Consider the following 22983-nt stretch of genomic DNA (forward strand, 5'->3'; position numbering starts at 1 on the left):
AGAAGATACAAAGCAGGTACTGGAGAAGGCGAGAATACACCGAGTCCAGCCAGCGAGCAATCAAGCAAAGTGAACTGCGACGCAACGGGACTCCCCTTATATAGTCCTAAACATGATGTGATATAACCTACAAAAGGATTCAGCTATTGAAAAAGTTAAACATTAAAGGTAAATAAAAATAAAAAGTATTTATACTACCGTACAGGTTGTATTCATACACTATTACGCATCAAAACGTACCGCATATATTAATATGACGTCAAGAATTGCCATAGATAAGATGATCCTCATGCAGGCAGCATTAGTTAAAAATGGCCCAAAAGACCCGCAGACCAGAGATATCGACAGACCAAGGACATGGGTACAGCTCTCCGTAGGGAACTGGTAATGCCCGGAGGTTGTGTTCAGCCACGGGACCAAGTAGGTAATGGATACCTTCTTGCACATGTTGCCACCTCACACTATGCGAAATGCGAGGTCTTCTACTATCCTTACCCTATAAAATGTGCTGCTTTGGGGATGTGGGCAAGACTTTTCTTACTTTCTGATGAGGCAGACTTAATGACAGCCATCTATTCTACCCTAATCTTGGACTTTTCTTTTGATTTATGCTATATATTAATGCAATGTATATGTATATATTTTAATTGTCACCCTCACTCGCCACATCATGTCTGTCTTCACTTTTTATGTGAGCACTTGAACTATATGTAGTAACTTGGGTCCGGCCTGAAGGTAGCTTTTAAGTAGATTTATTAGCACAAGTTACATGTAGGAGGTACAATGTCCATAGGCCCCATTAGCTAGTACAAAGTCCTTACAAAGCAGTTACAAAGCCCCACCAGGTGCGCCTGGCTCGGTGCTCAGCCGAAGACCAACTGTGATGAATCAGGTCATAACATTCTAAATGACATCACATTTACAGAGTTCCACTGGTGGAGTAGAGGAAGACATGTGAACATATTTATTAAGATATTACATATCCTCCTTTCTTGAAAAAACACAAAGAAAGAAACTTAGGTAAGAAAATAACACACCACAGAAAAGCAAAGAGTGTGCAGAACCAGAAGTAAAAACGTACAAAAGAGAATCAAAGAGAGCTGAAGAACCAGCAGCAAAAGTAAAGAGAATAGAAGAGAGATGAGGAAGCATACTAAAAACAAATAGAGATTCCAAAAACAAATAGAAATTCCATATCAGATCAGTTTATAGACATATTACTCATCCTCCTCTCTAAACATGAAAAAGAAAGGAAAGTTAAAGAATAGGCAGGAAAACCATCAATGGCAGTTCAATTCACACCTACTGGCCAGGTAAGCTAGAAAAGGCCAGCACAGATCAGGAGAAAACGAATAGACAGAGAAGGAAAAGAGTAAACTCACTCAACCTTCACTATCACATACAAGAAGAATAAAATACACAAGAAAAATTCAAACTGGGCTAAAGTGGAAAACACAAAACAAGTATTATGAACAAAACGCCCAGAGTAACTTAACCCATGCATTACGGCGACTGAGACCATACACCCATTAAGGGTAACATTTTACTTATGCATGGGTATCCTCGAATGGAGGAAAACAATGTGCACAGATAAAAAATTCAACTAAACCCACACTAAACATCAGAAGAAAGATAAGATGTGCACAATAGTGAGGGCATTAAAGAGGCAAACTGAAATGCATATAATAATGGAAAGACCCAACAAACAAACCTTAGGAAAGGTCAATAATTATGCATAGTAAACAGAACACCCCGTGAAGAGGTCTACGTTGTGCACTGTAATGACAGGACTCAACATCCTTTCGTGATACCCTTTGCGGAGTAAACAAAACAATGTGCACTAACAGACAAGACTATAATCCTGTGAGACACCACGGCTCGTGGTACAGATTGTGCACTGTGAAAAAGAAGTACAGAAAAATGTGCACTGCAAAAAAAATAATAATAATTCCTGTAGACTTTGTATACTGAAATAACATGAGGTAAGTATTATTTGGGTAAGAACCCAAAATAAAATGAGAATCATCTCTTGCCAACTCTTAAGAAAGAGAAACAACCATACAGCTACAAACCTCGAACCGACTGAAGCTTAAATATCGTGCACTGTGAGACAAAAGTAATATGCACTATACAAGACTAAAATAACAGTGCATAAAAACTGTATAGTGTCAAAAGGCTGTAAAACTAAAATATATCACTGTTGCAAGGATAATAATAAATAAATCTGACACGCAAAATATCGAACAAAATACATGCTAGTGATTTAACTATGATAAATGGTGCGCCTGTCACCGCGATGGTTGACAGGTAAGGTGTGAAAATTACCCAGCTAACAGAGAATAAAAACTTATCACCAACTCAAAATGTGAATTCCATAAATGGTATGCTAGAGGTAGTGAAGCAAAGATCAAGAATGCATGACTTTCCCAGAACCAATATACCCTGCAGTAGACATCATATATACGAAACAAATAATCACTGTAAATAATGAATTAATAACTCCGGTCACCGGTGAGCGACCTCTCACCCGGGTCACTGTAAACAGCTTCCAGCAGATGCTCCAGAGTTTCTCGTAGTGATTGACGAAATTTGCCTGAATATTAAAATGACAATAAATCATTGAGAACGTTCAAACCATACTGCTGCTCCGTGTTTCTACCAAATAGTTCATTTGACTGCAACATGAGGAGAAACGCCCGCACACTGAGTCCTACATAAAGAGAAGCAGCTGTTGTTGTGACAATATGAGACAAACTTAAGATGGCTGCTGCGTCAGGCGTGATGACGTGAGAAATATGCAGTCAATAGGGTGAGATCGGAAGTGCATCAGAAGTATTCTTTGAGCTACGCAAAACATCTCTGGAATGGGACTGAGAACAGAGGTTCGCTGACTCCCGAGGACGTTCTATGTACGTCATCATTAGTATGGTGGCATGGAGGCTGAGTAGATCTCTGCAAGCCAACGGTTAATAACGAACAGAAGGGTGAGTTTACGAACTTAGCAAGGCACAGTGACATTAATTAGATAGACATTACAGTACTCCATTAATTTTTGTACAGCTTAGAGACCACTTAGTAATCTATATACTTTTTCCTCTGGAGCATTTATTTATCATTGACCACGGCGCTCCCTTAAAACTGGAGGAAACTCGAGTGTATTAAACACACATGACACGCCTAAAATGTTATTATTTTCAAGACCAGTAGATGGCAGTAACGATCTATTCTTTCAGTCACATAAAGCAGTCAAACGATGTGATCGCACGGCCTCGCACAGTATCTGTCAAAGCTGTGAACAATTGCATGTAATTGGATTTTCTTTTGTAGATCGAGTTCCTTTTCCGCTATCTCAGCCAAGATAAATCGCTGGCCTTTAGTTAGGCTCAGAGTCATTAAGTTGTATTTATTCCTCCTAACTACACACACTTCCAAATATACTGAGAGCCAGGGAAGACAGTCAATTTAAAATATGTACAGTCACAATTCAATACAGGAATCCTTCCGCTGCAAAATGCTTTTAACCCTTAACAGGTGGAGTCTGGGTTTCTCGTTTGAAAGCTTCTACTAATTTCTTTCAGAAACTTGAAGGCACAGAAATGTTGATAGGCTCTCCCAAAACGTAGATTCAGGATATTAATGAAAAGAGACTTTTTTACCTTTGCCAAATTCACTACTGTAGACAGGTTATGGTTGTAGAGTGTCTTGTTGACAGTAACCAAGTTGCAGTACGATGAGGGCGACCGGTGCAGAGGTCACTGGTGGGGCTGATTTCTTGACAGTTGGTTCACAGCAGTGCAGATAGGTAGATTCCAGATGTATCCAATTGAAGTACGTAGATGCAGGTTCTTAAGACCAACTCGTCGCCAAAATAAATGTAGTAACTTGGGTCCAGACTGACGGTAGCTTTTAAGTAGATTCATTAGCACAAGTTACATGAAGGAGGTACAATGTCCATAGGCCCCATTAGCTAGTACAAAGCCCTTACAAAGCCCTTACAAAGCCCCACCAGGAGCGCCTGGCAAGGTGCTCAGCCCAAGACCAACTGTGATGAATCAGGTCATAACATTCTAAATGACATCACATTTACAGAGTTCCACTGGTGGAGTAGAGGAAGACATGTGAACATATTTATTAAGATATTACACTATATTTCTTATATTTAAAAAACTGGTTTGCTAGATCATTTATAATAATAAATTCTCTTATATTGCGAACGCCAGTGTGTGCCACTACGTATGTTTAATAAAAATAAAAAAATGTAATCTTGTGTTTGCTCCTCTGGGCATCAATTGACTCTATGTGCCTCTTGCTATAGGTTTAGATACTATCATAACTGAGCAGCTCTTGCTGTCTCTGGGACCTCTCTGGCCGAGCATGAACCCTTGTTTTTCTCGATACTTAGACTACCCCAGGGTCAAATGTCGGGGTCCACTTGTTTTTTCAGATACTTCTTAAGAAAAACAGCCTCTATTTCCAAAATGCATTTGGCATGCTTTTGATTTCTAGTCATAATTATCAACACTCCCTAACGGAAGCGGATTTATTGATCTCAAACCGCTGTAAAAATGATCACCTGCAGCTCTGCTACGTTTGTAGATCTTATCTTTTTTCACATATCAACTTTTGACCTCATATTACTAGAAGATAAATTTCTCAAAATCTTGGATTTTGTTTTCATTTAACTAAACATATGTAAACTGCTGGTTTTTACTGTGTTGTTGTAATACTTTTGGCTCGACAGTGGTTTCGTGCATGAAAAATGGAAAATATTGTGGGGAAAAAAACAGGAATGAGCCTTGGTCACATTGCACCTCGAATGAAATAAAAGGGCCAATTGCATTTCTTGGGCTTGGGACTAAAACGTGTGACAAGTTTTAGAAAAGGACTAGTTAAAAGAGGGGTTAGTTAAACTTGTGAAACATGAGAATAGACTCTGAAGAGGGGGGCTGTACACAGGCTGCTGATGCACAGCGGGGAATGTCAGTGCGACCACATACAGTGTTATTACCCAGAATGCATTTTTGCCAATGAACAGCATCATTACCGTGAGTCCCCCTTCAAGCACTCACACAGAATCTTTTGCCGCTCACTACAATATTCCAAAAGTTCACAGCTAACCTTCCACGCGCCTGTTGATTCATTTCCAGCTCTGGGGTCCAAGCCGTACATCTATCTGGAAGAATTACAAGATGGAGGAATCATAATTGTGTGTGAATCTTCAGGGTGGTTCCCTGAGCCAGAAGCAAAGTGGAGAGATGAAGACGGGAACAACATGTCCTCATCCACCGAAGTGAAGGCTGTGGATGGCAGCCTCCAGTTTCATGTTAAGGCAACCTATGTATTTAATGGTCATCCCCGCGCCCTGTCCTGCTGCATTGGAAACCCCGTACTGAGCCAGTGGAAGGAGTTAACGCTTCGAATAAGAGGTGAGAATCTGACCGACTAAGTATCATGAAGGCACAGAACATTTATATGTGTTTATTTTATCTATGCAACCATAACATTTCAACTAGAAACATGTATTTGAGTAGCAATGTGTAGTATTCTCTCCAGAGTCCACTCCAGGAAAACATTGTATATAAAAAAGATGTTTCTTTTATTCCAGCACAGCACATGCAATCACTCTGGACAAACTCCCCAGAGGTCTGACCTTGGAATGTGGAATTTCCACACCATGGCGGCAGGAAACAACAAGCACTTTGAATAGAAATAATTCTAAGCTAGATAAATTAAAGAAACAGTACACCTAGAAAATAAGTCATAGAATATAACACATCCTTACCCTTAACACAAAATGCATTAAATATAGTCTTTCCTTCTTACTGGGGGGTCTGCACTTCTCCCACTTGCTTTAACCCTGGAAGCAACGGACTCCAACCCAACAGGTCTGTCAGCCAAATTCAGAATATTTCCATGATAAACCTTTCCATCCTTTCATTTCGAAAATTTGTTTAAAAAATGCTCCGATCCTTTTCTTCAACAAAGTGTTTACAGTTTCCTTCATTAAGTGCAGTGCGAAACTAAACAACCCGTCTTACATTCCGTCACAACACTATTCATATTACCCTTCACAACTCCAATGGCAGGACCATACTTAGAAGTTCCTTTTGTGCTGATACCAGGTTTGTGTATTCTCACCCAAACTTCCACCACAAAAGTGGCTACTCTCACTTTCCATTTGGCATCATACATGTCTTTCATTTTCTCCTGATTCTTTTGGACTTTAAGGGAAATATTTTGTATATTAACACTCATAACATCAAACATTTTTCTTTATCGACCATGGACAGAGTTTGGATGCGAGCTCTCTCTCCCTTTAACAGGCGGAAAGGGCTGAGTCGAGTGACAGAATGAGGGGTGATGTGATACATCCAGAGCCTCTCCCTCAGAGCAACTTTCCACTCTCTACCTGCTTTCCTGGCCAATTCTACATCATCCTTAAGGACTCAGTTGAACCTTTCAACCTGGCCATTGCCTAGCAGTTTATAAAGAACAGTGGTGCAATGTTTAATGCCAAACATTTGCAATCATTCTTCCTTTCACATGACTTTGATTGCACACTGTTATCTGTCCTTAGGACTTCAGGACTCCCTTCTCAAGCAAAGATATTCCTGAAAATTCAATAATAGTTTGTGAAGAGGCACGAGCAACAAACTTAACCTCTGGCCCCTTAGAGTGGTAATCAATAATCACCATAGCAAAATGAGCTTCCTGCGGTAAACAATAAAATGGCCCAGAGATATCGAACGCTACTTTTTGCCACTGACATTTCGGCCATGGCACAGGTTTCAATGGAGCGGGAAAAGGCTTCAACATCTTATCGCTGTTGACACACTCAGTACATTCTCTCACAGTCCTGTCGATCATCTTGTTCATACTGGGCCACCAGAAACTAGATCTCACCAATCTTTTTATAGAAGACATACTTGGATGTCTCTCATGTGCAAGTCTAAGAATTTCATCTTGCATGGACTCAGGAGGTACACATTTTCCATCTTTGGAAATGAATTCCCCCTCCACTTCCAACTCACAGTATACTTGCAGAAAAGGCTTCACTTCATCAGGAACCTCTTTACTTATGGGTTATCCTTTAAGGATACAATCTTTAAGTAAATTCCATTTGCTATCTGCGGCCACACTCTTTCTCCACTTTTCTTCAGAAATGACAGCAAATTATTTTGACACATTATCACTAACAGACGTGATCATCTCAACATCCTAACTCATTTCTATCTTCTTTCACATGGACACGGAAGGCGGGAGAGACAGTCATCTGTAACATTATACTTTCCCGGAACATACTCCACACAGAAATTATATTCCTGTAATCTAGGCATGAGTTTACTTATTCTGGCTGTAGCGTTCCATCCACCACCAGGTGACAGAATTGACACCAGAGGTTTGTGCTCTGTCCTAAGATCAAACCTGCTTCCCCATAGGACATGGCAAATATGCTCAATACCCCACACGCAACCCAAGTGTTCTCTCTCAATGACAGAGTATCTTCTTTCTGTATCACTGAGAGTGAGGGAGGCAAAGGCAACACACCACTCTTCTTTACCACACTTCTGAGATAACACGCCACCCAACCCACATAGACTAGCATCAACCGTTACTAGGAATACCTTGTTCATACAAAACAGTTTCAATGTGGGGGCTTTTACAATCTCATCTTTGATTTTTTGGGACACATCTTGTTGTTTCTGCGTCCAACAGAACTCAAATTTGTGTGTGGTAGGTTCTCTGAGAGGTTCCATTTTTGTGGCAAAATCCTTGATGAACTTGCTATAATATTCGCATAGCCCAGCAAAGGATTAAAGTTTTTCCTTGTTATCTGGAGCTGGGGCTTTCACAATGACTTCTAATAAGGATGTTTTAGGAACTACACCATCTCCAGAGAGGGTATGACTTAGATATTCAACAGATTTGCAAAACATATTGCACTTATTCTCTTTAAGAGTTAGATTATTTAACTATAAGCATTTACAAACTTTCATCACGTGTCCCAAATGCTCTTCATGGTTTGGAGAAAACACCAGAATATCTTCTTGAAAGCATTTAACAATTTATGATACATTGCCCTCTGAAAAACGGATGCCGCAGAGGCCACACCGAAAGGCATTCTCTTACATTGAAACAACCCCTGTGGTGTAATAAAAGCAGTGAAATGTTTAGAGTCATCAGTCAAGGCAATTTGTTGATAAGCGGATCGCAAATCTAATGTGGAAAGCATGCAAACAACTTCATTTATGTTTGGTAAGGGGTCGCAGTCCACCACCAAATTGGCATTCAATGCCCTCAAGTTCACACAGAGCCTCAAACTTTATCAGCCTTCCACGCCGAAACATGGACTCCACTTCTTCTATTATGTCATCATCAATAAGACTTTTTAATAATGTTTTAAGACATTCACTCACACACACAGGCACACATCTAACCTTCAGCTTGACAGGTAAAGCTCCCTTTTTCTCTTTTATCATGTGGCTGAAATTATTGAGTCTCCCTAGTTTCCCAGAAAATTCTTTCGGAAACAAATTTAGGATGGCACAGGCAGCACTTCTTTTGTCTTCATTATTAGCACAGCCTTCTATGGCCGGGATGCCTGTCACCCCCTCCCAACACAATCCCCAAGGATGGGAAGACGGACGCAGTTCTGAACTTTTGGAAGGCGGGAGGGAGCTACCCTCCCGGCCGTATTTATTAAAATATGAAACAAAATTAAAACATTAAAATAACAGTTTCATATCATGTACAATTTTCATTTTGATGAAGACATGTTCTTTGGCTAACCTTAACAAATCTCTAGTACAAAGGTTTTCCTAGCCGAGCCTAACATCCTGCAAATGCATACTTTCTAAATTAAAATTGTACATCCTAGCATTACGGGCCAACGGCAAGGTCGCAACCGGTGTCAGATCCCTACTACCAGAGGACTGTGCCCTCTGTGCCAACTCCAATTTCCCTTGTCTTGCGGGGGCCCCCATTTTAACTCGACGCCATCTTAAAGATCGTCCGAGGACCCGTGTGGGGTGTCTGTAAGAAGGCAGCGTGGACCCCCCTCCCACCCCACACTGTCTATCACATCCGCCGTCGCGGATATCCGGGCCCCGGGAAATTCGTAGGAGGGGCATCTAGCCGCCTCCTCCCCTGGAAGGGGCCTATGGCCGTCTTCCCTTAGGCGACCCATACTTAATGGGTGCCGCCTCTCCGTGGGAGGGGCCAATGGCCGCCTCACCCCAGGCGCTCCGATCCATAGTGGGTGGCGCCCCCCCTCTAGGGACCTTGAAATTACTGCTCACCGATCATGACCTTACCGCCCGACCAAAAAATAAATACGACATTTGTTTACCTACTAAGGAAGAAAATTATACTGTACATTGCAATATCTGTCAATACTACTAGACATTCATCACATCACTAAACTAGACCGTTATCATCCGCTAAACCAAGGGAAGAAGACGTTATCAAGCAAATCACTTTATTGCAGTACTAACATTGCCATGTTATTAACCGCTAAACAAAAAGGGAAAAAAGGCTGCTATCAAAGCAAATCACTTTATTGCAGTACTAACGTTGCCATAAGGGGCTGGTGGGTGGGTCAAAATTGCTCCTTGTTCCGTCGAGGGCTCACGTGCAACGAGTGGGTGCAGCTTCCAAGCACAGGAACAAGAGGATGCTTCTTCGGATTCCTGCTCTCTTTATTCCTCTTCGGGAGGGCGTGTACCCTCCTCCGGTACGCCTACTGGGCGTGGCCAACGGTGTAGGTGTCTAGGACAACCCCTCTTGGGCGGGAAAAGGCGCGCCCCGGCTACGCCGCTTCGGGCATACCAGCCGTGTCACGCCCCCCGCCCAAAATGGTTTCCCGGGGGGATCCGGGCCCCCTACCATACGTTCGGGGGGACCGAGTGGTCGCCCCTTTCCATATGGCCGGGATGCCTGTCACCCCCTCCCAACACAATCCCCAAGGATGGGAAGACGGACGCAGTTCTGAACTTTTGGAAGGCCGGAGGGAGTTACCCTCCCGGCCGTATTTATTAAAATATGAAACAAAATTAAAACATTAAAATTACAGTTTCATATCATGTACAATTTTCATTTATTACATTTTGATGAAGACATGTTCTTTGGCTAACCTTAACAAATCTCTAGTACAAAGTTTTTCCTAGCCGAGTCTAACATCCTGCAAATGCATACTTTCTAAATTAAAATTGTACATCCTAGCATTACGGGCCAACGGCAAGGTCGCAACCGGTGTCAGATCCCTACTACCAGAACTCTCCCCCTCACGGTGTGAGGGCGGCCGCGCAGAGGACTGTGCCCTCTGTGCCAACTCCAATTTCCCTCGTCTTGCGGGGGCCCCCATTTTAACTCAACGCCATCTTAAAGGTCATCCGAGGACCCGTGTGGGGTGTCTGTAAGAAGGCAGCGTGGACCCCCCTCCCACCCCACACTGTCTATCACATCTGCCGTCGCGGATATCCGGGCCCCGGGAAATTCGTAGGAGGGGCATCTAGCCGCCTCCTCCCCTGGAAGGGGCCTATGGCCGTCTTCCCTTAGGCAACCCATACTTAGTGGGTGCCGCCTCCCCGTGGGAGGGGCCAATGGCCGCCTCCCCCCGGGCGCTCCCATCCATAGTGGGTGGCGCCCCCCCTCTAGGGACCTTGAAATTACTGCTCACCGATCATGACCTTACCGCCACAGGCCGGATAGTTGACCGGCTATCCGGCCCCCCCACAAACTCCTACTAAAGGTCATGCTTTTACAAACCCCTTAACAATGCTATGAAGTCTCCTATGAGTAAGACATTCCCCTCCCGGGACAAATGGACCCCATCATCGAGATACATGTGATCCCCCCGAATACATCCATGCGGAATACAGTGCAACTGCGCCGAGCGAAGCAACCTACCAAGTTTGTTATTGACCTTTTTTACTGAATGGTTCAGTGCTGACACCGAGAGGCCCCCCCGCCACACCTTTCTGGGAATCATGTGGGACCATGCTATCGTGCACCCCGGGATCCTTCTCGCCAGCCAGCTAACAGTAGATAAAATTCGCTCGAGTAGTACTCGCCGACCGAGTGTCACCAAGTCATTGCCCCCCAGGTGTACTATGATTACAGATGGCAGTGACCTCTGCCGCCCTAACAGTTCCTCGACAAAACATTGAAACTGGTCAATACAGAGCCCGCCCCTTCCGTGGAAGGTCACTCTGTACCCGTATTCCCCAGGTGCGTGAGTCACGTCACCTGCTTTGAATACGTCCCCGGCCCGTCTCACGTATGAGTGGCCCACGACCCACACCACTCTCTCCTCAGCCGGTGATCTCTGACCGCTGGTCCCCAGGTGCCGGGTCGACTGCACAGTCCGCCCTGCATAGTATGCTCGCGAAACTGTAAACCAAACAGAAGACAAGAAGCGTGAGTGCATGACATTGACTTCACAACATGTGCAACCGCACATACCTTTTATAACAGTTCGAGGACCATCGTCCCAGTTGTTTCACCTTCTCAACACTCTGACCCCTGGCTGTAGCCTCTGTAGCAGCCCCTATCCTAAAGGAATGGGTCCCGAAATCGCCGGAGTCCAAGCCCGCCGCTGCGATTGCCATTGTTAGCACCCTCTGAAACTGAAACCTCGTCATTGGGGTGGCGTCGATGTGTCTCAGCAGGCTTCCCCCCCATGTATCCGCCCTTCGCGCCAAATATTCCTCAACGCACTTCACCGGGCACATGGGGGACCCGCGCATGCGCTGGACGACAATACTGTCTCCCCTAGCACTCTGATCAGTCTTGGACCTGGCTATTGTGACCACCATAGAATCACCCTTAATCAGAATGCGATCCCGACACAGACCTCCCTCCACATCTTTCTTATTTCTTGCCACCAGCTCACTCACCCGCATAGCCCCATGGAACGCTAATGCGAAAGCGGCCCGGAACAGCACTGCCTCGAACTGGGAGGAACATGTCGTGGGGAGTATCGACATCAGCAGGGACAACCTGTCTAACCCAATCGGGCGCCTCTCGTCTACTCTACGACCCTCAAGGCGTTGCCAACCACGAAGGGCTTTCTTTACCAAAAAGGACGATGTCGGGTCCTTGATGCCATGCGCCTGCGCCATGAATGAAATGGCGGCCCGGTGCCTATTGGCCGTTGCCGCTGATCGGCCTTCCCTGTGCAGTGCTACTAGAAACTTCAGCACATAATCCTCCTGACCCCAATTGTCCCCCCCTGCCGGACCCAAAAATGCACAATAGGAACGAAACGCTCCTTCGTATGCCTTTCTTGTCCTGGGGGCTAAGCTTGCTGCCACGAGGTCCTGTAATCCGGGGCACCGAGTAGCCAGAGTGCTTCGGGAAATGGTGCCGCCGCTAGGTCCGCGGAAGGTAGATAACCCCTGAAAGCCTGCATGTGTGAATGAGAGAGTGCATCAGCCGCCTGGTTCAGTACACCTGGCACATGCTTTGCCCTGAATTGCACGTTCAGTCTCATGCAAAGTAGTACAATTTCCTTCAGTAATCTTAATATCCACTTGCAGCGTGCTGCCTGATTATTTATACATTCAACCACAGTCATATTATCGGACCAAAACACCACAGAGCGATCTTTGAACTCATCCGGCCATGCCTTCCGAGCCACAAAAATGGGGAACAACTCGAGAAACCCAATGTTTCGGGGAAAGACAGTGGCAGTGTCCCACTCCGCTTGCTGGCTATTGGATGAGCTGATGAAACTACTCTGCAAACGGTAGAGCGTTGCTGAAAAACTGCGCTTTTAAAACTCCATGTTTTATAAATTCTCGTGTGCACGATTTTAGCGTGTATGCTACACCTAATTTGTTTAATAACTTTTTAAAAATCATACGGAGTGCTGGTCTCGATTCCTGTGCCTGCCCGCCTCGGTCCGACTCGGTAATTCATTACCGTTGTGCGGAGGGCGGACAGGTGAGGGCCAGGCACTTCCGGCGAGCGGTCAGCGCTCTAGTGCTCAACTGGGGGCTATTTAGCCATCGCCTCACAGGAAGCGCGCAGCGATTGCGCGCAGCCTCATTGCAGCCGAAGACCAGCCAAAGAGCTGCCCGTCTGCGCCCGTCCGCGACAGGACGTGGCGACGGGTCGGGATTCCTATGTCATGCCGCCTCTTCGCGCTGACACGCACATCAGGTATGACTCCTCATTCCTGACCTCTTTGAGACAACTCTCTGCCCCATGTTATGCAGAGGGTAACAGACCATGTTTTTACGGCCCGTTCTCCTGCAACAAATGTCATTTTACCTCATTGCGTTTAAACAATTCCTGCAAATTTTTCAATGACCTACAATGCATCCTTATGAATGTCCGCTCAATGCCTAAACACCACACTGAGATCTGGGACTTATTACACTCTATGTCCCCAGACCTATGTTTCATTACTGAAACTTGGCTAAAACCCCATACAGTGTCTGCCATTGCCCTGGGAGTACCTATGGGGTACAAACTGCACCACTCTGACCGCCCTGATAAAACCGGCGGTGGCATTGCCATAATTTACAAAGAGTCCATTAAATTGGACGTCCTATATAGACATTGTTGCAGAGATATGGAAATAATGGTTTTTAGAATTATGCTCCCCAACAGAAAAACCATTAAAGGTGCACTTATCTACCGTCCACCTCTTCCATGCCCTAGTTTCTCCACATCTCTTTTAGAGATACTTGGCCCGTATATGCGGGCCAATGAGGATTTTCTTCTCCTCGGAGATTTTAACATTCACACTGACCAGTGTGAATCTACAGGGACAAAAACTCTGTTGACTGATATGACAACTATCGGTCTTATACAAAAGAATCAGGATCCCACCCACGAAGGGGGTCACTGTATCGATTTGATATATACCAACTTCGATAACATTCTGTGTCACAAACCTATCCAAGTTCACTGGTCAGATCACTTTCTATTGCAGTTTAGCATTTTTAAAGTTAATAAGGGTCCCCTAAAGAAATCCCTCCCATCTACCACACGCAGACAGTGGCATAAACTTACACTGGATGCGCTAGAAAAGGTGTGGAAAAAACCCGAGATCAGAGATATTGACGAAGTAGAACAAAAGTTAACCATGCTTCAGCAAACCCTGACGGTAGCCATCGATAAAATCGCCCCTCTGAAAACATTCAGACAGTTTCCTGTCGCTAAACAGGAAAAATGGTATACTGAGGTCTTAAGGAAAGAGAAGCAAGAATGCAGAAGGATAGAGAAGAGATGGAGGAAATCACACTCTGAGGACAATAAAAAGGCACATCGCGCAGCCCAAGCCAATTATTACAAACACATCAAGGCTGCCCGTAAAAATAACATCGCTCAACAACTCATGGAAGCCGATAACTCTCCCAGAGAACTGTATAGGATTCTGGATACTTTTGTAAAACCCACGGCATGTATATGCCCAGACGACTTCTCACAAAGCCTATGTGAAGAAGTGTCATCTTACTTTGAAAATAAAATAGAAACGATTTATGGAAAAATCCTAGGATCCCAACCTAATAATGATTCCCAAAATGCCTCCTCTCTCAATGAGAATACTAACCTCTCCCTAACTACATTCCCTCCTATAAATACTGAAGAGCTTGACACAATAATGACTCAAGTCAAATCTGGATCTCCGGATGATATGATTCCTGTTAAAATCCTAACCCCCCTTCGTACCCTGCTAGCCCCATACATTCAGGATATTATCAACCAGTCCCTTAAAAAGGGAAAAGTACCAACTGAATGGAAAAGAGCAGTGGTGAACCCTATCCGCAAGAATGCGGCCCTTCCTTGGACGGAGCTTTCCAACCTCCGCCCTATCTCCCTCCTACCTTATTACAGCAAAATGGCCGAGAAGCATGTCAACGCACACCTGTCCAATTACATCGAGGCAGCGGGCGGCCTAGACCATTCACAATCTGGTTTCAGGCCCAACCATAGCACCGAATCAGCCCTTCTGTCAGTGACAGATAACATCAGAATGTCACTTGACAGAGGGAGCTCAGTGATTCTGGTGCTATTGGATTTGTCCGCTGCCTTCGACACGGTGTCGCACGAAGTTCTTCTCGGCCGTCTGAAGGGAGTTGGAGTAGAAGGGACCGCCCTTGCGTGGCTGGAAAGCTTCCTTGAGGACAGACAACAAGGGGTCAAATTAGGCTCCTACAAATCTGTCTGCAGGAAGCTCACCAAGGGGGTGCCACAGGGCTCATGTCTAAGCCCCACGTTATTCAACGTATATGTGGCCCCCCTGGCAGAAATCATTAGATCTCACGGGTTTTCACCTATCTCTTATGCTGATGATACTCAGCTGCTTTTCCCTTTTCAAACCATTACACCTGCAGTCATGCAATCTTTCCAAGACGGCATGAGAGCGGTGGCAGGTTGGATGGCCCAGAACTTCCTCCAATGCAACGTGACCAAAACTGAGGCCATGCTGTTTGGAGGGGCCACCCTGCTTTGGTCCCCGGAATGGTGGCCACCTGAGCTCGGACATGTCCCAGCGCCCAAGCAAACCATCAAGAACCTGGGGGTACGCCTGGACCAAACCCTGATCATGAAAGATCACGTCAGTCAGGTTACAGGAATGTGCTTCCGCACAATTGGTCTTCTACGGCGTATCTTCCCTCTCCTACCAAACACCTATAGGAAGACGCTGGTTCAGGCACTAGTCCTTGGACGGGTGGACTATTGCAACAGCTTACTCATATCCGCCAATCAGGAACAACTTCGCAGACTGCAGGTGGTACAGAACACCGCTGCAAGACTTATCCTGAATGCCCCCCCCCCGTACCCCTTCCCGCCCCCTCCTCTCCCACCTTCATTGGCTCCCAGTGCAACAGCGGATTCATTTTAAGCTTTGCTGTATCATGCACAAATGTATCTATGGCTCTGGTCCCAGATACCTGAAGAACATTTTTCTTCCTTATTCCCCTGGACGCATTCTACGCTCTAGCAACACTATGCTGCTATATGTGCCTAAAGTAAACAGAGCAAGACAGGGTGGCCGTGCCCCCTCCCATAAAGGTCCAATGCTGTGGAATTCCCCCCCCCCCAGCTAAGACATACTCAGCACCTTTTTAATTTCAGAAAGCAACTGAAAACTTACTTATTTACACAGGACTAACTCAGCCTCCCTTCCACCTTTTCTGATTTATGGTTTTGCCTAACTCATTCAGTAGCCACGCGCGGAGATACCCCTTCGGGGCTGATTCATGCGCGATACAAGACCATAAATAAATAAATAAATGTTACCTGTGAGACCGCTGGTGTGCCACCACGTCGGCCATGTCTGCGCCGACCATCGATTACCAAAGATGGCGCCAAATCCCACGCTCCCCGCCGAGTCGGTCCACAAACCCAGCTCGTCCGAAGACGCTGGCGGCTTGTTCCACACCACTCGACCGTTGAAGTCCTCCAGAAACGCCAACCATATGCGCATGTCCTGGCGAACCTCTGCGGACAGTCTCGTGCGGTGGTGCCCTTCCTTTAGACCAACCATGGCTTGTGCAATGGAGCGGGAAAAGGGGCGGGCCATTGGTATCACTCTTAGGGCAAAGTTAAGCTGACCTACTACTTGTTGTAACTGATGGAGAGTCACTTTCTCTTTGCTAATGCACAGTTCCAGGGAAGCCCTGAATTTCGCTACTTTCCCCACTGGCAAACGGAAACATCCCTCCACGGAATCGAGCTCAATTCCCAGAAACTCAAGTGAAGTAGATGGTCCAACCGTCTTACCTGGTGCCAATGGCACCCCAAACTCCTTCATGAGAGTGCAAGATTCATGTAAGGCCTGCGCACATTTTGTGTCGCTGGCTGCCCCCAAGAACAAAAAATCATCCAGGTAATGCATAACATGGCTGTGGCCAGTGGCTTTGGTGAATGCCCATTCCAGGAAATAGCTGAATTTCTCAAAATAAGCACAAGAGATGGAGCAACCCATTGGCATACATCTATCCATGTAGTAATGGCCCTGGAACACAAAGCCTAACAGACGCTGATCCCTTGGGTGTACCGGGAGCAACCGGAACGCTGACTCGATATCTGACTTCGCCATCAGCGCTCCGGGCCCCAGGCGATTCAACATGGTGACGGCATCATCAAAGGATGCGTACCGCACCGAACAAACTCCTGGGTCAATTGCATCGTTCACCGAAAGACCCCTCGGAGCTGACAAGTTATGGATCAGCCTAAATTCCCCAGGGTCCTTCTTGGGAACCACTCCCAACGGGGAACAGATGAAATTAGGTACTGGCGGGTGCCTATATGGGCCAGCAACCCGGCCAAGGGCAACCTCTTTTGCAATCTTCCTCTCAACCACCGCTGGATTATGCTGAGCCGACAGTTGGTTCCTACAAAGTGGTTCCCCACGAAAATCCCCCGCCGGGATGTGGAAACCATATAAGAAGCCGTTCCTCAACACCCCAGCGGAGACATGATCAGGGTATTCGTTTAGCCAGGGAATCATTGCCATGATATCAACGGGGGTAGGTATCGGTACACAATGGTCCCCCTCAGACCTGTTTGGCCCCTCCTCTACCCCCCGCATCACTATTCCTGGATCTGCACGAACTCTAGGGGTGTGAAGAATTTCCGCAACCTGCACACACATGTCTGAACTTACATGTCCCTTGTGGCCTTGTGCAATTGCCCCTGTTAAAATTCCAACAGACCCCTTTCTTACCCCCATTCCCACCATTCCTTGGTTGGTGGTTGCCAGCGGGGCCCGCTCGAAAGGGCGCCGCGGGCTGTTGGCGGGAAGTCCCCGACCCACTCCCGCCTAGCGAGGATGACTTCGTCGCGCCCGGCAGGAGCTGTTTCTGCCAAGAGATCGAGTCGAGACAATCCCACATCAGAGATGAATCATACTCCTTGGCCTTACAAAACTTCATATCGTAACCCATCCACTCATTGCCCTCATACGTTTCATAAAAATCCATTATTCGTGCCTGATAGCAGGACAATTCGGTCAAAACCTCGGGCTTACGTTCCCCAATAATTGCAGTAAACATCGCAAAGGCCTTGGCCCAATTTGAAATTGTCTCATCAACCCTGAATCCCGCCATTTTGGCTCGCCATACACTCGGGTGCCACAAATCCTTCTGAGTCTTAACATACTCCATCTCGCGATGGTCAGTCAGCAGAGAAAACATATTCACATACTTATCAGCCCAAATCAATTCTTTCGTGGCCAACGGTATATGTTGGACCACCTTTTCCCGTCTTGAGGGCAAAGACCCCTCCCTTGCCATTGGCAATGCCTGCTTACCCGGCTCCATTGCTGATCCCGCTGATTTTTCGACGCCAGCTGCCGGTCCTTCCGAGGTCACCTGTGGGGGGACAAGAGGGAGATTCGCCTTCGCGGCATCTCGCGACTGCCGCAACTGCTGCATTAGTAACTTGGCCTCTTCGGCCGTGTCTCCCGGTGCCGTAGCACCCCCTGTTTTTCTGCCGAGCCATGCGGCCAACTGGGCGGCTAATTCCGGAGGCATGTCCTCCTCGCTGGCGGGCGTAACAACAACCGGAATCGGTTGGCCCGCGTCCGGGATCGGTACCGGGGCCTCGACTGGAATGACCGGGCTTGCCGGGGGGTAACTCGGGAACCGGGACCTCCCCCCCTGCCGTCCTATTCCTGACCCTTTTACTCCTCCCCGCGGGGACAACTCCCGGCAATGCCGGGCCTATAACCTTCTTCGGTTTACCCGTATTGTTCATCGCTGCCATCTGTTTCTTCATGCTCGCCATATCTTTTATCAGCATGCGAAGCATCTGGTCAGTCCCTGACTTCTTTCCCGCCTTCTTGCCAGGCATTGTTATCGGATATTCGATCCCCGTTGCTCAACACGGTCCTGGATCCGTAGGCTCGAAGTCGCAGAAAGAGAAACACAAGAATTACAAGTTCTCAAAATTGCTCCTTGTTCCGTCGAGGGCTCACGTGCAACGAGTGGGTGCAGCTTCCAAGCACAGGAACAAGAGGATGCTTCTTCGGATTCCTGCTCTCTTTATTCCTCTTCGGGAGGGCGTGTACCCTCCTCCGGTATGCCTACTGGGTGTGGCCAACGGTGTAGGTGTCTAGGACAACCCCTCTTGGGCGGGAAAAGGCACGCCCCGGCTATGCCGCTTCGGGCATACCAGCCGTGACACGCCCCCACCCAAAATGGTTTCCCGGGGAGATCCGGGCCCCCTACCATACGTTCGGGGGGACCGAGTGGTTGCCCCTTTCCAATCTTCTCCTTTTGACTCCAGTAACACAGGATCACAACTCCTAGGGTTAAGAGCAATCCCCAAACATCATTGATCCCTCCAACCCAGCACATTCACACCCTTGACTGCAATATATTTTTTTAAACACCCTTTATTGGTTTTCTTGTTACATCCAATACAAAGGGTTATAATTGAACAGTATTTACATTATTTCTTATCATGTTTGATGATGTACAATTTCCTGTCTACAGTCTATAGGAAACACTCATTTAATCTGAACAAATAGCGATTGGTATACATTTATATAGAGTTACCCAAGTGGTATGGATATTTAAAATACATGCAAACATCTAACTAATGTAAACTAACTGCCCCCCGTCCGCCATCCACTAACGTTCTAACAATCTTTTCCATATCAAATTATTTTCATGAAACTACAGGCTATTGTGATCGTGTCCCCTAGCCCAGTCATCTGTGCACTGTGGTCTTGTGTGTCATTTCACTAGGATGATCTACTGTGTGTTTGGGGTGCTAGATGTGTGATCAGGGGCTATGCTTTTGAAGGCTTCCAGCATTAGATCTCACTCCATGGATATCTGACTCTTCCTTGGGCCTCTTCCCGCCGTATGGCTTCACTTTCAGCCCCAACCCAGCGCTACATTTCGCTGTGCCAGGTGTAGGTTGCAGCAGGTTTCACCGACTTCCATCTCATAGTTATGGACCTTTTTGCCAGGATGACTGCAAGGTTGAGGAAACGGAGCTGGACTTTAAAGGAGGCTGGACGTTTCCAGAGACCTAACAGGCACTCTAACAATGAGTCCTCAATACACTGGTGTGTGGGTGTTTCTACATGGTAGATGACCTCTGCCCAGAACCTTATCTGGTGTGGACATGCCCATAACATGTGAGCTAAATTTGCTTCTGCCAGGCATCTAGGGCAGTGATGTTGTGTATTTGGTTCCATCCGCTGAAGGCGGCGTGGTATAAGGTAGGCCCTATGTAGTATCATGCATTGTATAAATGTAAAGTTTGCGTTCCTGGTCACTTTTTCAGGGCTTTCCAATATGTCTGCCCATTCTCTGTCTGTTATCTCCCGCCCTGCATGCTCCACCCATTTAACTCATAGGTCATCGAGAGGCACCACAGCATATGTCCGTACTCCCACTTTTAACCATTTGATGAGGTGACGTACCTGCCCCATGTAATACAGTGATTTGACTAATTTTTGCTCCTGGGGCTCCTCTCTCTGGGGTGCCCAGTGTTTCTTCATGTATTGCAAGATTTCCACATGTATCATGTTAACCCTTGACTGCAACATGTCATTTAATATGAGCAATGCGTCCCTTGAATTCTACATCAACTTCCTCATACCCCTCCATGTCAAACCTTGAAACATCAAAAGCCTTTGCAACAATGGCCGATTCCTTAAAATCCTTGAGACCCAGAATGCCTTTAAAGCGATCAAGGAAAACATCTTTGGTAATTATAATCCAGAGAGAACCGGCATCTGCCATAAGCTCTATCTTCAAACCTAAAATACGTACCCTGCACTTTGGTGGTTTGGGACATTGGGGAAGTCTCCCTCCTCTCCAACATCCGTAATAGACTATACCATCCCACCATTACATCCATTCATTCTGTCATCCACATTATCCTGTTTGATAAGGAAACTTTACCTCTGCCAAAACTCACAACACCAGAATTTTTTAGGTCCCTGCATAACACACATAATCCACATTTCTTACATTCTTTACCCAATGTGAGACACTTAGGAAAAGAAGCTCCATGACTTACACTCCCACACCTAAAACTATGAAACTCCTTGTCAAATATCTTGAACACATTTTGTCCATTACGTAAAGCTTCAGATTTTACAGCACATACATCATCCTCTACTCCTTTGCTGTCCTCATGTAGAGATTTCATCCACTTCTCTGATTGTGCCATAGCCTTGGCAGTACTGATGACATCTCCCAAGTTAATATCACCCATAATCCATAGTTGTTCTTGAATTCTTTTACTTTTGACATGGACAATAAGCTGATCTCTGATCATCACATCACTGATGGGACCAAAGCTGCAATTCACAGATAGGGCGCGTAATGCTGTAAGAAAGTCATCAAATGTATCACCATCCTCTTCAACTCTTGTGTACAATTTGAATCTGTTCAAAGCAACACTAGAAGAAGGTTTGAATCTAATTTCTATGTGAGCCATAGCATCCTCAAATATATTCCTGTCTCACTACCATCAGTTTGCGGAAGGGTTCTAAAGACACCTTGACCTTCCAGACCTAAACAGTGTAAGAAAGATTTTGTTTCTTTTCAGCAGACAGTCTTTCACCATCAATGGCTTCGAGGTAAGTAAAAAATTCTTCCTTCCACCTAGTCCACGGTATTGGAATTTCTCCCTTCGTTTGAAAAAATTTAGGAGGAGGGTCAAATTCAATGGTGACAAAAAAATATATATCACAAAGCTGAAGAAAAAATATTCACAATGCTAAAGAGAAAATAATTTTCTTTACAGTTTTCTAAAATATATATTCCATTCTATTCCTTACAAAAAACGGTGAAAATGTAATGCCAAAACACATCGGTGCCACAATATAGTATCTAATTATATTCTCCAGGATTCTAGCTTGAGGAGAAATGTGAAAGTAAACGGTGCCAAAACTAATCTCTGCCACAGTGAATAATACAATTCCTTTTGTACAAATATATGAATTTTCTATTGCCCAAAAATGAGAGCACTTCCCACAATAATAGTGTTTACTTGATATTTTTTCTAGTAAAAATATTCACCTTCCGTAATGATTTCCACAGTTTTGCGGTTGACTGCCGTAAATCACGAGAAGCCGGCAGCGTCAACAGCAGGAAGAGAAAGAAACGCACCTGCGTAGAGCAAGTCCTTTGTGTGAGTCACTCACAGTGCGATGCACATGCATAGAACGTATAACGCAATGACGTCTCAACAAGAGGAGAGCACGCACAGTGACTCGTGAAAGCTTTGTCTCAACAAGAGGAGAGCACGCACAGAGGCTCGTGAAAGCTTCATCTCAACAAGAGGAGAACACGCACAGAGGCTCGTAAAAGCTTCACCTCAACAAGAGGAGAGCACGCACAGTGGCCCGTGAAAGCTTTGTCTCAACAAGAGGAGAACACGCACAGAGGCTCGTGAAAGCTCCGTCTCAACAAGAGGAGAGCACGCACAGTGGCTCGTAAAAGCTTCGCCTCAACAAGAGGAGAGCACGCACAGTGGCTCGTGAAAGCTTTGTCTCAACAAGAGGAGAGCACGCACAGTGGCTCGTGAAAGCTTTGTCTCAACAAGAGGAGAGCACGCACAGTGGCTCGTGAAAGCTTTGTCTCAACAAGAGGAGAGCACGCACAGTGGCTCGTGAAAGCTTTGTCTCAACAAGAGGAGAGCACGCACAGTGGCCCGTGAAAGCTTTGTCTCAACAAGAGGAGAGCACGCACAGTGGCCCGTGAAAGCTTTGTCTCAACAAGAGGAGAGCACGCACAGTGGCTCGTAAAAGCTTCGCCTCAACAAGAGGAGAGCACGCACAGTGGCCCGTGAAAGCTTTGTCTCAACAAGAGGAGAACACGCACAGAGGCTCGTGAAAGCTCCGTCTCAACAAGAGGAGAGCACGCACAGTGGCTCGTAAAAGCTTCGCCTCAACAAGAGGAGAGCACGCACAGTGGCTCGTGAAAGCTTTGTCTCAACAAGAGGAGAGCACGCACAGTGGCTCGTGAAAGCTTTGTCTCAACAAGAGGAGAGCAC

The 22983-nt window shown here is 46.0% G+C and overlaps 1 protein-coding gene across 1 annotated transcript in view; it reads left to right on the plus strand.

The window, feature by feature from the left end:
• LOC147710048 (butyrophilin subfamily 1 member A1-like) overlaps positions 1-22983 on the plus strand; it is a 743009-nt gene that overhangs the window by 283468 nt on the left and 436558 nt on the right. The window contains exon 3 of the mRNA XM_086920707.1: positions 5148-5426. Coding sequence (XP_086776833.1) covers positions 5148-5426 — 279 coding nt within the window. The remainder of the gene's footprint in view (positions 1-5147; positions 5427-22983) is intronic.

This window comes from Lissotriton vulgaris, chromosome 5 (genome assembly GCF_964263255.1).
Source record: "Lissotriton vulgaris chromosome 5, aLisVul1.2, whole genome shotgun sequence".
NCBI lineage: Eukaryota > Metazoa > Chordata > Amphibia > Caudata > Salamandridae > Lissotriton > Lissotriton vulgaris.